Here is a 14285-nt window from a genome sequence, read left to right as displayed (position 1 = left end):
CACGTTACACTCGTGTTCCTGGGTGCTGGATAATAAAGCAGCTGCTGAGCTCCTCTAGGACAGGCTGGTTTTTCCTTAGCTGTTGGTGGGAGGCAAGTGCCTGTGCTGCTCCCACTGTCCCCGCAGGAGGCCCTGTCCTGCCCCTCCAGAGCTGTAGCACCAGCCCAGGGACTAAACCTGGGCTGGGGAGCAGCAGCACGGCTGGCTCTACATGCATGTCTGTAGTAAAAGACAAATACGAGGGGTACCCAAGGGGGCCTGTCCCCTCCCGGGAGCAGCCAGACCCACTGCACAGAGGTGCAGCTGCTGCACGATGCACAAGGAAGATGGCAAGAGGCTGCAAGGGGACAGTGGCATTGCAGCTCACAATGCTGCTGCAGCACAGGAATTCCTACCAGCAGCACAGGGCTGGCCGCAGCGTTCGCTCCGCGCTTACCTGGTCAGTGTCTGTTAGTGCTTGGAAAAACTAGAAATCAAGGAGGGACACAGAGAAGCCGGGATGCTCCAGCCCTTGGCCTGTCCTGGAGCCTGCAGCGCTCAGCCTTGGCAGAGAAGAGCTTTCCCGAGGGTGCCACAAACTGCTGCGCCCCTTCCCCAGGGCTGTCCTGTCCTCCTCCCTGGGGGCTAAGAAGGTTTGGGCAATTCTCTGCCTCGCTCCTCCTGTTGTTTCACAGCTTTCTGCCTGCACTCCACAGCCCAGGGCAGGTAACCGCAAGTTGGTCAGCTACTTCTACAGTGCCCCAGCAGCCGTAGGCACAGCAGTATGACGCTTCTGGCCTCAGTTCTGCTTCAGGAGAAGAAAAACAGAAACTCGCATTGCAGAGATGCTTTAGCAGAATGTTTATTCAATGCCATAGTGAAGAGCAAAACTTGGTACAAACATAAACCCTCAGTGCCTTGCTCACTACTACACCGAGCCAAGGGAGAAGAGATTTCACAATCTTGGGGGAGGAGGGAGGAAGGCAGAGGCTGTTCCTTGGCTGTGTGACTGGACAGAGCGCTGGATGTGGATCCTGTGTGCACACACAAAAGGACTCCCTTCTTTCTGAAGTCCTATGATGACAGAAAACCTGAGTACAGGGGTTTGGGTAAAGCCACGGGCACCTGCTGGGGCACAGCAGAACGAGGGTACAACCCTCCTGCCAAGGGCCGCAGGAGCTGTTAAAGCCATCAGTGCATATCAAGACAGTATCTGCTGCCTCCGTTAAGTCTATTTGCAACCCAAGGCTGTGAGTGGCACAGACAACTGCCCCCGGTGCTCCCAGGGGAGTCCCGAAACGCCTCCCCCAGCCCCTGGCTGGGACACAGCTCCTTTCGACACAGCCCAGAGCCCAGCTCCCAGGAGCGACTGCAGCTCCTGGGGTCACCGCCGGCCCCAGTCATCTAGGCCAAGTCAAGATTAGGAGCTTAATTTTAGAGTCTTACATTTGGGTACCTGGTGCGGGGAGAAAAGCTTCAGGGACAGATAGAGAGTAAACACCACTGAGTTTGTAATCGCTTCAAGTGAGGCAGCTCCACCCTCGGAGGGGTCCCCGGGGGAGCTGATCACCGAACCCACCGCAGTCAGCCCAGGTGGAAGGAAGCTTATTCAGCTGTCACTTCAGGCAGAGGAGGGCCACGTTCCCCCGGTCACCTGTGGGTGAATACCTGCAGCCACCCGTGGGTGCCTACACTTATTCACAGAGAACATACCAAGAGAACCTAAAGTGCCACGACTTGAGTAGCGTGGGAGGGAGGTGACCACGAGACCCACCAGCCATCCTCACGGCTGCCCCCTGGGAAGGGACAGCAGATCCCCTAGAATAAATATGTTACCAGTGCCATAGCTTATTTAAGTGCGACTTAGCAGAGGAAGACAGAGGCAAAGCCAGCACCATGTTACCACCAGCCCTCCCCACTCTCAAGTTTGGAAGCTGGCGGTATCAACACGTAGTTGCTAACAGAAGGCATCGACAGGGCACTGGCCGTGTCCCCAGGGGCCGCACGAGACCCCAGCCAGGCCCCCCCAGCCCTGCCCCAGCCCTGCCTCCCCCACTGCCCTCTCACTGCCCTCCAGCCCCCGCTGCCCTCCGGGGCCAAGACGCCATGTGGGAGGAGGCACTCGGCATTACCCAGCAGCCAGACGAGTTGCCCATGGAGGTTCGGGACAAACAAACATTAATAAAACTACTGTATTAAAAGAGTCCTGCAGTCAGGCAGCACAGCACTGTACTGCGGCTTCTGCCAAGTGCTCTGCAGCCGGTAGCTCTCGGCGAGGTCAGCCACGTCCCAGGCTCACACAGTACAAACGCTGGAGACGTGCCTCAGTCTGTTCTCGGAGACCAAAGCTCACCCAGAGAGAGCTGTGACCAAGTAGCAGCGTTCGTGAGAAGCTGTGGGGAGCCCACCCTGCAGTGACCAGCTCGGGCTGCTGCCCGCCAGGCCCAGGAACGGGCCGTTGGCTCTTACGTTCTGTCTTTGAAGCAGATGCTCCGAGGAGGAAGCAATTCCCCCTACCGCGGTCGCTCCTGACTTGGCAGACGGGATTTGCGTGCCCAGAGCTCGTCTCTGTTGTGCAGGGCTCAAAGCTCTGCAAGCTCCGGAGGAGGTGGCTGCAGTGAGGAAGCTGCAGGAGCGGGTGTGCCTGGGTTCAGCTTTTCTGGTTCATGAGCCAGGAGAAGAGCAGTTTCCTGGGCCTGGGTTTCCTGGCCTGCTGGATGCGCACCGCGCGAGGGGAGCGCCACACCTTGATGGTGGTGTCGTCGCTGGCTGTCAGGAGCAGCTCCTGCTCCACCGGGCTGAACGCCACCGAGTTGACCACGTTGTCGTGCTGCAGTTTGGCCAGGCAGATGTTATAGTGCCGGTCCCAGATGTAGCCATGGCGATCCTCTGCCCCGCTGCGGTGGACAAGACACCGTAAGGACGTCAGCCCAGCAGCCCCGATACCCTGCCCCTCCCAACCCCCTTCCTCCCGTGCAGATGGAGGCAGAGGGTGCCCCAGCCTGGCCAGAGGCCCCAGCCTCCGCCTGCACCCCTGTCTCACCCATGAGCTTCAACCTGAGCAGGCCAGCTCCCTGCGGGTCCAGAGGCTGTTTGAAGAGCCCCTTCCACTCGCCCCGTAGCGCCTGCTGCCTGCAGCCCCCAAGAAGGGCATTTGCCACCCGCTGCCAAACATGCCGCAGCCCAAAATTTCCCCTTCCCTCACTGATTTCACAACAGCGCCAGGGCGGACAGCCTTTATCAGCACCCTCTGATTCAGCCTTCTGCTCTTTACAAACCTCCCGTTTCCTGCTCCGCTCACAACACACAGGAGGTTTCCAGCACGCAGACCAGCCCTGCTTGCACAGGCCGTCCCGCAGCGACGGCCAAGACCCTCCCGGACGCAGGGTCAGGATCCTGCCCACCCCCATCGCCACACACCTTGCTACGAAGTCCCTGCTGACATCCAGGAAGATGAAGAAGCACTCCTCATTGGGCGTGTAGGCCCGATGCGCACGTAGGGCTCTTTTCACCTCCTTCATTGTCTTCAGGTCGAACACGTGCAGATCGATCTCCTCGGCGATGGGGGGTGGCTGCATCGGGTCGGAGATGACGCAGTCCCGAGGCCAGGCACGGCTGTTCACGTACAGGTACCTTGGGGAGGGGAGCAGAGGGGTTACCCTGCACCTCGCCACGTGCGACGGAGCTCACAGAGCCCCAGCCGTAAATGCGCAGTCAGGCAGGGCAGGGACTGAGCGGTTTCCCTGGTCCGTAGCGAGCCTGCAGCTCAGTTCACTAAAATCCAGGCTGAAACATGGGAACATGCTGCTGAAACACTTCTTGCCGTGTTTGGAAAGGAAAGGGCCACCACAATTGGGAAGGTGGGCCCCAGGGGCTAGGTCAAGCCTCTTTAATCCTATTGAAACCAACTTTAGGGATGGTGGTGTATTGATCTGCCTCGGGAACAAGACACATCGGTGTGGGCAGCTCCTTCACTCTTACAAGGCTCCTTGCCTGACCCTATCCTGAACCGGGCTCAGCAGCGCAGAGGGAGGAAAGCATTCCTGCCGAGATCCGGGGAGATGCTCCGGCGGTAACACATGCCATCAGCACTAGGACATAAGTGGGATGTGAAGGAGCAGAGCGGCCTACGCAGGCACCCTGCTCCATCCACTACAGTCATTTCTTCTCCTGTTCACCCCACCGAGCCCCTGGGCAGCTGTCGCCCCCCCCCCCCCCCCGCAGCGTCTGGAGCCAGCGCTGCCGCCCCGCCACACTCACCTATGGTCAGGGGAGAGGCCCATGCCGATGATGTGCCCATGGATGTCGATGACGTGATCCAGTGAGTCAAAGAACTCATCCGAACGCCTCTCCTCCCCAAGCACCGGCCCTGCAGTTGTCATCTGGTGGGGCAGGATCCTCTTAATCCCTTGGGGACAGAAAGCAGAATCAGGCAGTTCTGCAGGCTGCTGCCAGCAGACAGCGGGGCTGGTGGAAGTCCCTAGGCTTCAAGAAGGGGCCTCCCTTAGTGCTGCTAAGAAAGGAGAACTGGCTCGCTTACAGCCGAGGACCAGGACAGGGCTGCTGTCCCTGCCAGGCTCCTTCGAGCTCTCGTAAGTGGTGCTTTTGGCCAGGACACTGCCCGTAAGTGATGTGCTGGCACACTCAGCCCCAGCCAGGGAGATGCCCAGCGCCCGGCTGCCAACCCGGCTGGTACAGCCACACCTCGCTCCGAGCCCGGCCCGCAGCGTGCTCTGAATCACAAGGAAGCTGTGCTGGCCCGGGAGACATTCTGGTTGCAGAAAGGTTTTTCTCCTAAATGAATCCTTGGGCTGGGCCCATTTCCCGCAATATCCAGCCTGGGGAAGGCCCAGCAGATGCACTGGCTGTGGCAGGGTTTTCCCCCCGACACTGTCAAGCGCAGGTGGGGTCAGCCCCAGAAAGCTCCAAGAACAGGGGTTTAAACCCAAACTGGGCTCAAGTGCTTATAGCTTTTGAACTTCCTGACTAAATGAGACACACGCTATGGGTCAAGCCCTGTCCCATTCCAGCTCTAGACAGAGGTCCCAAACACAAACCATCCACAACAGCTTCCTGGAGGACTCCTGTGAGCCTCAGCAGCTCTTGGGCACACACGGGCTTAATCCTCAGCGGGTCCAAGAGGAGCTGGAAGATGGCCCATCCCATCGCCCCTCTGAGGGAATCGCTGCTGAACAGCCTTGATTTTAGCCCTCTCCCGCAGACCAGCAAGGTAGGGGTGACACCACACTGCACCTCAGCTCCGAGGTCCTTCACAACATCACTGCATCTGAACCTGGGCAGCCCAGGACCTTTGGGACAGGACCTTCGCTCTTCCACTCAACTGGCATTGCTCACCAGCATCTTCATCCTTATTTCCACAGCACTACCCTCCCAGTTCCAAACTCAGCTAACGTGGCCCCCCAAGCACGAGCCAGCAGAACAGGCGGCTTTGCCCGTGACTCAAGCCTGCCACCAGCACAAGGGAGACAGGAGCTCCAAGGAAGCTCCTGCAGCAGAAGTGCTTGCGTGCCGCCGATCAGGCAAGACAGCGCCGCTGCCCAGCAGCCGGGAGCGCGGCTCCCACCAGCAGCCTGGCGAGAGATGAGCACAACAGCGAGCTCTTTCAAGTACCAGTTCCTCGGGGGCAGACAGCAGATGCACAAAGGCCGGTTTGACACACAAACCGATGGGCAAACATAACATTTTGCAGTGACTCATGGCTGGGAGAGGAGCCGAGCCAGGGTTCGTCCCTCCGAACAGGCAGTCTGTGCCGCGGGCCCTGGCCGCCGGCCCGGGAGTCACTGGAGTTCAAAGGCACCAAAACCCACGGCCCTGGGAGGCCGCACTGGAAGCCGGCGGAGTCTAAAGGCAGGCGCTGCCTCTGCGCCACGCTTTGCCTTCACACACTGCAAGCCCCAGCCTGCGAGGCAGCGTTTGCTCAGCCCGGCGGATCAGGATGCGGCGCTGCTGACAGGGCTGAGTCGGGGCAGACCACCCGCCACGCGTCCGGCGGCAGGCCAAGGTCCACCACATCGGTCTGCAGACCGGGCCACGGGCAGGAGCACGGAGCAGAGCTACGCTCAGTCCAGGTCGCATTCCTAGTGTAGGTGGGCAAAGACCAAGCGACACTTCGCCAAGTTGCCTACAGCTTTGGAAACTGCCTTTCCCTGCCTTACTGGGCTGTACCGGTGCAGGATCAAGTAACAGGAAAGTTAGAAGAGCCTGCAGCAGGAAAGCGAGGCTGTAATTGCGCAAGCAGCAAAACGAACTGAAATTGTCTGGCTTTACAGAAGGGTATTCTTGCCTGGAAGCAGCTCTCCTTCCCTCCCCACATTTCTACTGATCTGTCTGGTCCTTTCCACTGCACTTCTCTGCAAGCTTTAGGGGCTTTTGGAGAAGCAGCCAGACTACCTGCTTCTGCTCATCACTGCACTGGTTTCCTATAAATTCAGACTCTGCTAGTCCCAGTGCCTCAACAAGAGAGCCCCAGATGAGCAAGGGAAGTCCTAACCCAGAAAAAAAGTCACCGGCAGCGCCATTGCCTGGCTTGTGCTGCAACTACAGCCCCTTGTACCCCTCTGAGCCAGGAGGCTGAGTGCCAGCAGCCTGCCTGGCATCAGCTCTCCATGGAAACACCCGCCGGGGCAGCTAATAACCCACCGTGAAACCTCTTCAGTACCAGACCAGGGGTGCCCAAGCGTCTTGCTGAGGCTGAAAGGCCACGGGATGCGGGGTGATCACACAGCGGGCAGTGGGGGAGGCAGGCAAGGCAGAGGGGCAGCAGGGCTCCATCTCCCAGAGCTGAGGGGCGCTGCGCAAGCAAGACGCACACGAACTGCAAGCTGCTCAAACGAGCCTTGCCCCGATGCCCTCTCCACCTCCACAAGAGAACAAGACTGGGGCCCTTCCACACACCCCTATCAGGGCAATCGCCGCCCTTCACATCCACCCACTGGTACGCAACTCACGGCTGACTTCCTTAAGTCAGAAGTTCCCTCTTGATCTTCTGCTCAGCCCTTGCCACGACTTTCTTGTTTAGCCACGTGTCAAGGCTGGTAGCAACAAAACAACTCTCAGGCAAGCGCTTGCAGGGTGGAACCCCCTTCAGTGACTGGGGGCATCTCAAAAGCCTCCCATATCGAGAATCCAGCAGCCTGAGCAAAACTGCAACTCACTCACCACAAACAGGCAGCAAATAAACCAGGTCTTTTCCAGATTCAAATGCAGAGCGTAGCTGCAGCCCACACCCCCAGGAGGCTGGCGTGCCCTGGGCTCAGACCACAGCCTTACCTATCTGGTGTGGGGAGTAGGTGAGGCATCCTGTGGTGAAGATTAAGTATTTTGTCTTGCTGTTGCTGTCCGTGGAGAGCAGGTTCAGCTCAGGCGGTTTAGTTCTGTTGCGTACGAACAGCTCAGCCACCTTCGTCTCCAACTCTGTCTCGGTCATGGCAGGCCTCACACGGCCCTCCATGATATCATCAAAGAACTGCTGCAGCCCGTCCTCTGCTGTCACACCCCCGTCATCCGGCAATTCCTGTACTGCTGGCTCCAGAGTCTGCTTGGGCTTGGCCTCCTCTTCCTCGCTGTCACTGCCAAGATCAAAGACTGGGCAGGTGGAGGTGGAGGAAGCAGCTAGCTGCTCCTCATAGTCCAGGAGCAGGTCCGGGGAATCGTACCGGCTGCAGTCAGCCACCATCACGGTCCGGATAGTGCTGGCATTCAGGTTCTGGATTTTGAACAGTCTCTTCACTACATTCACATTCTCAGACTCTATGCCCTGCAAGCAGAAGGGAGAAGTAAGCAGGAACCACCTCACCGGAGGGTCACTCCTACAGATCAGGCTAAGAGCTGTCTGCCCAGACCTTGAGCCCGCACAGCGGACACCAGCCACGCACCGACCTCTCTTTGCACTGCTATATGGAGCGCTGACCACGAGAACTGGCCCAAGAGGCCGGCCAGCTTTGTTGCGCTCCTTCCTATCTCAGAGGTGGGCACACCGAGACAAAAAGCTCCTGCAGGCAGATGACAGCGGAGCTGGGAATACAGAGGCCGGGCAGCCTTGCTGCCACCCCCCCGCCTGAGGTCGTTAGCTGGTGCTGCTCAGCGCTTTACAAGAATTTCAGGAACAGGCCTCTGCGACAAACATAGGTGCAGCGTGAAGTGCCACCCCTCTGGCCTACAAGCAGCAGAGGCAGAGGACCTCTGTGCTCTTGTACCCCTTTTGTTTGCCTGTACCCCTCACAGCAGGACCAGCCTGGTTATCTGCTCCCAGACACAAGCAGCAGGTCTCCTCCTGCCTAACTGCTCTGGCAGTCTGCAGTTGCGCTTCAACACCCGCTGTCAAAGTGAGCAAGGTCCTTCCTCGCCTCCTGGAGATGGAAGAGTTAATGCTGTAGGGTCAGCACAGCACAGAGATGTGGTTATGGGAAGCGTCTCTGCTACCAGAGGATTTCACCCGGGGCCAGCATCAATCGTTCATCTTAAAAAACGCAGAATGCCAGGATGTGCAGCTGTGACGTTGAGACAGAGGCAAAACATGGAAGAGGAACACATCCGAGCAGCACAAGTGCCAGAGAATGAGCAAGCGGCGAACAAGCAGTCTAAGGCCAGCACACACTGATCTCCAGGTCTCATCACAGCATCACAGACAGCACCCGGCCCGCAGAAGTGTCAGCGAGGACAGGCAGGGCTGAGCTCAGCCTCTCAGCTGCCTCCAGCTCCCGGGAACGACGCACTGAGCTGCCAAGTAGGAGAACAGCCATTGCTCGGACACGTGCCAGACTACAGCTGTCCCAGGCCCAGCTTCGTACTATCAAGGACCTCAGCAACCCTGCTGCGGTTCAACCACTCTCCTGTTGAGCAACGCATGCTCTAGGGCACTGCGCTCCAGTCCTCATCCCAATTAACGGGGCAAGAGTTAATGGCATCTGAGGGTAGAGTTAGAATATTGCAATGGGTACCACAACACCAAGCGTGGAGAAACCTCACGCAAGGGTTGCCTCAAGCTCAAGATCCTGAGGGCAAGTCAGAGGAGACAAACAGGGAGGACAGGAGGACTGGGCCATTCTTCCCCGCTCACACCTCCTCCGCAGCTTTTCCTCCCCCAGGAGCCAGCAGGAAGCTGCACTGCCTGTGGAGCTGGAACAAAGGCACCTCACCTGGAAAGCGTTGTTCAGCCACAGCACAGAACAGGAGGTTATACGCCCAATCCGATGCAGATTGCCAGATATCAAGTTGGTTTCATTCAGCCAGCAGCCAAACACATCATAGGGTTTATTCCTCACCCTGGAAAGCAGCGTGAAGTTCTCTGGAAGGGAGGGGAAACACGAGCGTGAGGCGATGGCTCCTGGCAAGGGCCCTGGAGAAACCGTGGCAGAAGACATGGGAAGCGGATTGAAGTCTCCGCAGGAGAGGCACTGACGCAGCACCTCCACCGCAAGCTGAGTGCACACTGCCCAACCACCGTCCAGCTTCCAGCCACTACTCTGAAGATAAGATTATTTCTCTCTTCTACAGAGATGCGTGGGGAGAGTATGCTCAAGGGAAACCAAAATAAAAGGGCAGCCAGACAGAGCCAGACCAGAGAGCAGTCTAACGTCACAGACTTTCTCTGAGCGTGGCCCAAAGCAGACACCCCAAGGACAAGAACAAGTCAGACACGTACAGAACTTCTTCACTCCCGCCCCTGGGGCTCAGGGCCTTTCTGAGCAAGACAGCTGTGCATGTAGCAGCACTCCTCGATTTTTGGCACAGGGGGACTGCAGCACAGAGGCGGTGAGAGATAACGCAGTTGGGATTAGCGAGTTTCACAGAACTGCAGCAGAAGAGGTGAAGCAGGCCCAGATGAACGTGCCTCAGAAAGCCACGTGAGACCTCAGGGTGGGACTAGCACCACTGGAGTCAGAAATGGTGGCTTCAAGACAACAGGTAACGTGGGGAACTCTTGCCTTGCCCAGACTGCCACTTAGAATGGAAGTTCAGTGAGAATAAATATATGCCACACTGCCTTTATGTGATGACGTGGTGACCTGAGCAGAGTTAAGGCTATCCGGAGGGTTTACCCTATGAAACTGCGATTGGGATCCCTTCGCACAGACGGTGGAAGGCAGGACAAGCAGAGGTCAAGGCCACCGCACACCCGAAGAGGAAGGGAACCCCAGCACCCACCACTTCACACCTCCCAGGAAGCCCCAGTGAAGGCGAGGGCGGCACTTACCCATGCTGATTACGGCAATCTCTCCTGAGGAGGAGTTGTGAGGCCCCACGAAGACACCCGACACCAGAAGGAGGGAGTCATCGGAGTTGAACTGGGAGAACTGCGTGTAGCTCCAGTTGTACGGCCTCATGTTGGAGCTGTGCTGCAGGGAGATGTCCAACTCATTGCTCCAGATCTACAGACAGATGGACAAACAGTCAGGAAGCTGCTGAGGAGCCTGAGAGTGGTTCTGCTTTATCTGTTCTGCCAGCACTCACCAGGACAAGAAAAAAAGTAATATCCAAGACCCCATTTAACTGCCTGCCAGTCCCCATTTCCCTGTCAATTCCCCTGACAGAAAATGGCCAACAGCTTTGGAGAGCAGCTAAATGCAGGACTGCTTCTCCATCAGCCGGTGGAGAAGGTGTTCAGGCAGTGAATGGTACTGTCACAGCTGGATTTTTCAGCGTGTTCAGAGAGATTTCTGCCAAGACAGCCACTCATGCAAGACATCTTCTGCAGTGGATCATTATCTCCACACTGTTACACCCATGGCACAACAGGGGACTGATTTGCACCTAGAAAGCAGCCAGAGCCAGGCAGACACCTCGGCCACCTTCACGCGGGCTGGAGCTGAAATCCACAGCCCTCAAGGCTGCATTTGGAAGAGTCATTAGTCCTGTGGCTTTGAGAACAACTCAGCATCTGCAGGAACCGGCCTAAGTCCAGGGACATCTGGTCAAACCTCTCCTCTCCACAGACTTCCTAAAGGCTGCTCTCATGGCTAAGCCCCACTAAATCAAAGCTGGAAGGGCCATGCAGGGCAGGCTGCCGCTTTACCTTGACGGTACAGTCTTTGGAGCACGATGCAAACAAACAGCCAGAGTGGGAGAAGCTGAGGTGCAAAACCTGGTCATTGTGCTCCTTCAGGGCCTGCACTTCCACGCAAGGGATGGTGTCGTAGAGCCTCTGGAATCGTCATACCAGGAGACGGCAGCTGTAACACACGGGCAGGGACATGGGACAGGAATGTAAGTAAGCGGAGGGAAGCAACAGACCTGAGCTAAATGCAGCAGCTGCAGAATCAGTCTTTAATAAAGTGCAGTCTTGACTCCTGCTAGCAATGCCAGGAGCTCTGCTGGGGCCACCATCCCTACGGCTTCAGCTGAGTTAGCAGGGCTTAACATTTTTCTCAGTAGCTTCCCCACTCCCACACACAAAAAAATCTTTTCTTCCAGTAAACACACAACTCTGCACCGTACCACTACTTTCCAAACCAGTACAGCCACTGCAAGAAACATCCAGGGCATAGCTGTTAGCTATCTAACAAAAACCTTGCTCAGGACAAAACAGCCGTCAGAACTGCAGACGTGCTCCAGCACAATGCAAACAAATCTATCATGTGATGAGAGGGAAGCTGCTCCTCAGGGTACCGGGCTTGGCTCTGATTATCTTTATCTTGTCTAACACAGAATTAAGAAGGTTCCAGAAAGAGTATGAGACCAGAAAAAAACATCTCCATGAGAAAAGAGACTAGAGAAAACGAGAGAAGAATTGGAGCTGGACGCAGCATGCCAGGACAGAAGAGGAGCCCTGCAGTAGAAGAGCCTGGAGCACGCTCGCAGGAGTCACAGTGATGGCCAATAAAGAGACAAATAAAGAGGATTTTTAATGAAGTGCCTGGTAAGGCAGCCTACAGACTTCTTGCAGCAGCAAATCCCGAGGAAGCAAAGAGGATTAGACATGTATATGGATAAGGGCCAATTTCCCTAGTTACATTGAACAGGACTGGAGGTTTTTTTGGAACTCGCTGCAGCCCTGGCAGCACCTGCTCCTGCAGGCAGGGAGCAGCTTGCTGCCAGGACATCCCACCGTTCCTCACCAGGCAGGGGGCTTCAGCCCCTCTTGGTCCCGGCCCGTCCGGCTGGGAAGCAGTCTGGACAGATCCCATCAAGCCAAGCAACCCCAACATTTCCTCTTACAAGACCCACTGGATACCGTTCCCCAAACCACGGAGCTGCCCAGGGCAGGCAGGCTGGCAGGGGATTTCCCCAAATTCTTGCTTCAGCCCCTTCCTGGGCCTGCCAGCCACCCCCTGCCCCTGCTGCCTCCCAGCCCCAGAAGCGCAGCCTGGGAGGTGCCCGAATACGTTACTGAGTTACATCGACTGCTTAATCCCAATTAGTGCTAAAGAACAGGGCCGGCAGCTTACTAACTCACTCCAGGAGGCTGAAAGTGAAAGAGCCCGGTCAGAGAGCCTCAGATAAAGATCACGTCCTCAACCCCACAGAGCTCCAGGGTCTGCGCAAGTGAAATCATGTGGCCCAAGTCGTCCCATCCACATCTCATTTCTTCTCAGAGCCCTTTTGCACTGGTGTTCCCCACTGCAGGGAGATGGGCTCCCGCTGCTTGATCCTCGGCGTTTCTTCCCGTCCTTCTGTAGCAACAGCAACTCAAGATCAAGAAGCCAATTCCCTCCGCCGTGGCCACTGCTGGTAGCCTCGTGCACATCCTCGGGGCGGAGGATGGAGCACAGCCCTCCCAGACCTCTGCAGCACGCTGGGAACGCGCTTTTCGGTCTCCAAGAGAGAGACCCACCTTGGCAGCAAGGGCTCCTGTCAGCAGGTCCCCAAGGCCTGTCTCAGCTGGTGCGACAGTGTTGCGTTACCCTTCCAGACCGCACCAAACCGCTTCCAGCGCCCGATACTCAGCAGAGAACAGACCTGTGACCGTACGACTGCTGCCACCGAGACTGCCGACAGCTCTACCCAGGGAAGGCCCTGCCAGGCTCAGTTGATGCTGACTGCTAATGGGTCATTTTCCTACCGCAAGCCAAGGCCGAGATCAAGTCCGACCTGCCCTCGCAAAGCGGGTCAGCTGCTGCCTTAGCATTTGCCCGCTGTACAATTACATGGCCGCACACCCACCTCCCTCCCCAGACAGCAGGCACGCGCGTTCTCCCTCCCCTGCCAGGCTGCAGCTGCTGCCTATGTCTTGTGGAAACAGTCTGATCAGCTAATGTGTACTTGCAGCTCTTCCTAGTCCGGATGAGAAAGGGACAGATCCTGAAGCAGAGGTTTGCTGTGAGGTCCCGATCAGGAAAAGCCAGCAGTGATTATCATGGAATCCGACTGGGCTGTGATGTAGCAGTGCGCAGTGACTCACTGCGTCTCCTCGGGATCTCCCTCAGCAGCAGCAGTGCCCAGACAAGCTGTGCAGTAGCCACCAGAGAGCACCTGCCTAGAGAGAGCTCCGAAACCACCTTCATGTGAAAGAAAGGGAAAGTCCAAGCATTTCCAACTACCTGATGCCCCTTTCTGAAGGGTTTGGGCAGCTTCATGTGCACAACACCGCCCAAGCCTGTAGACTGCTAACGTGATAGGGTTCAGTGGCTCCATCACCCTCGATGCCAGAGGACAGAGGGTTGAGCAGCAGAGGGGCAAAGGATTTTCCCTCCTGGGCTCACGGCAGGGAGGTTTCAGGTGCCGTCACCCGGGGAACGGCCTCCCAGGGCCGCCGGAGACCCCGGGGCTGAGCAGCCCCTGCCCGCCCCCTGGCCCGGCGCGACTGCCCTGCCTGCTCGGCAGGTTCAGGACGGCAGCCAGCCCTGCGGGCAGCCACGCCAGCCCCGTCCCCCCGCGCCAGCGCACCTGGGTGCCGGGGCACCTCCCGGGAGATGCGGTAGTAGCGGTAGAAGAGCTCCTTCCAGAGGAACTCGTCGCGGGCCACGGCGTGCCACTGCTGGCACACCAGCCCCACCGAGAGCACGTCTACGTGGTCCAGGTAGAGGAAGATCTCGTAGAGGACGCTGTCGGGGAGGAGGGGGCCGCCGCCCGCGTCCATCGTGTCATTCTGCCGCCGCGCCTGGAAGCAAACGGGGGGTGAGGCCCGGCCCGGCCCGGCCCGGCCCGCCGCCCGCAGCCCCGCACCGGGGGCCCCGCGTCCGCCCCGGAGGGCCCACACCCGCCGGCCCGCCCGGGGGCCCGCGGCACCCCCGGCCCCGTGCCCGCCCGCCGCCCCGGGCCGCCCCCGCCCCCTCACGGCACCTCGGCGGCTCCGGCGGCTCCGCTGCCCCCGCCTCCCTCGCGCAGCGCTTCCGGCCTCCCCGCCC

The 14285-nt window shown here is 58.1% G+C and overlaps 1 protein-coding gene across 1 annotated transcript; it reads right to left on the bottom strand.

Annotated features, from left to right (window-relative positions):
• Nucleotides 1–2025: 2025 nt before the first annotated feature.
• On the bottom strand, nt 2026–14232 carry FBXW5 (F-box and WD repeat domain containing 5). The gene is given in 10 exon segments (XM_050908093.1): nt 2026–2876; nt 3400–3612; nt 4240–4387; nt 7270–7756; nt 9138–9286; nt 10196–10370; nt 11015–11151; nt 11154–11171; nt 13825–14038; nt 14221–14232. Coding segments are annotated over 9 exon segments (1767 nt in total). The 5' UTR covers nt 14018–14038; nt 14221–14232; the 3' UTR covers nt 2026–2629.
• Nucleotides 14233–14285: the final 53 nt, after the last annotated feature.

The sequence above is a fragment of the Gymnogyps californianus genome, chromosome 18, assembly GCF_018139145.2.
Source record: "Gymnogyps californianus isolate 813 chromosome 18, ASM1813914v2, whole genome shotgun sequence".
Classification (NCBI taxonomy): domain Eukaryota; kingdom Metazoa; phylum Chordata; class Aves; order Accipitriformes; family Cathartidae; genus Gymnogyps; species Gymnogyps californianus.
Note: the sequence above shows the minus strand (reverse complement) of the source record. Positions and strands in the feature narration are given on the sequence as shown.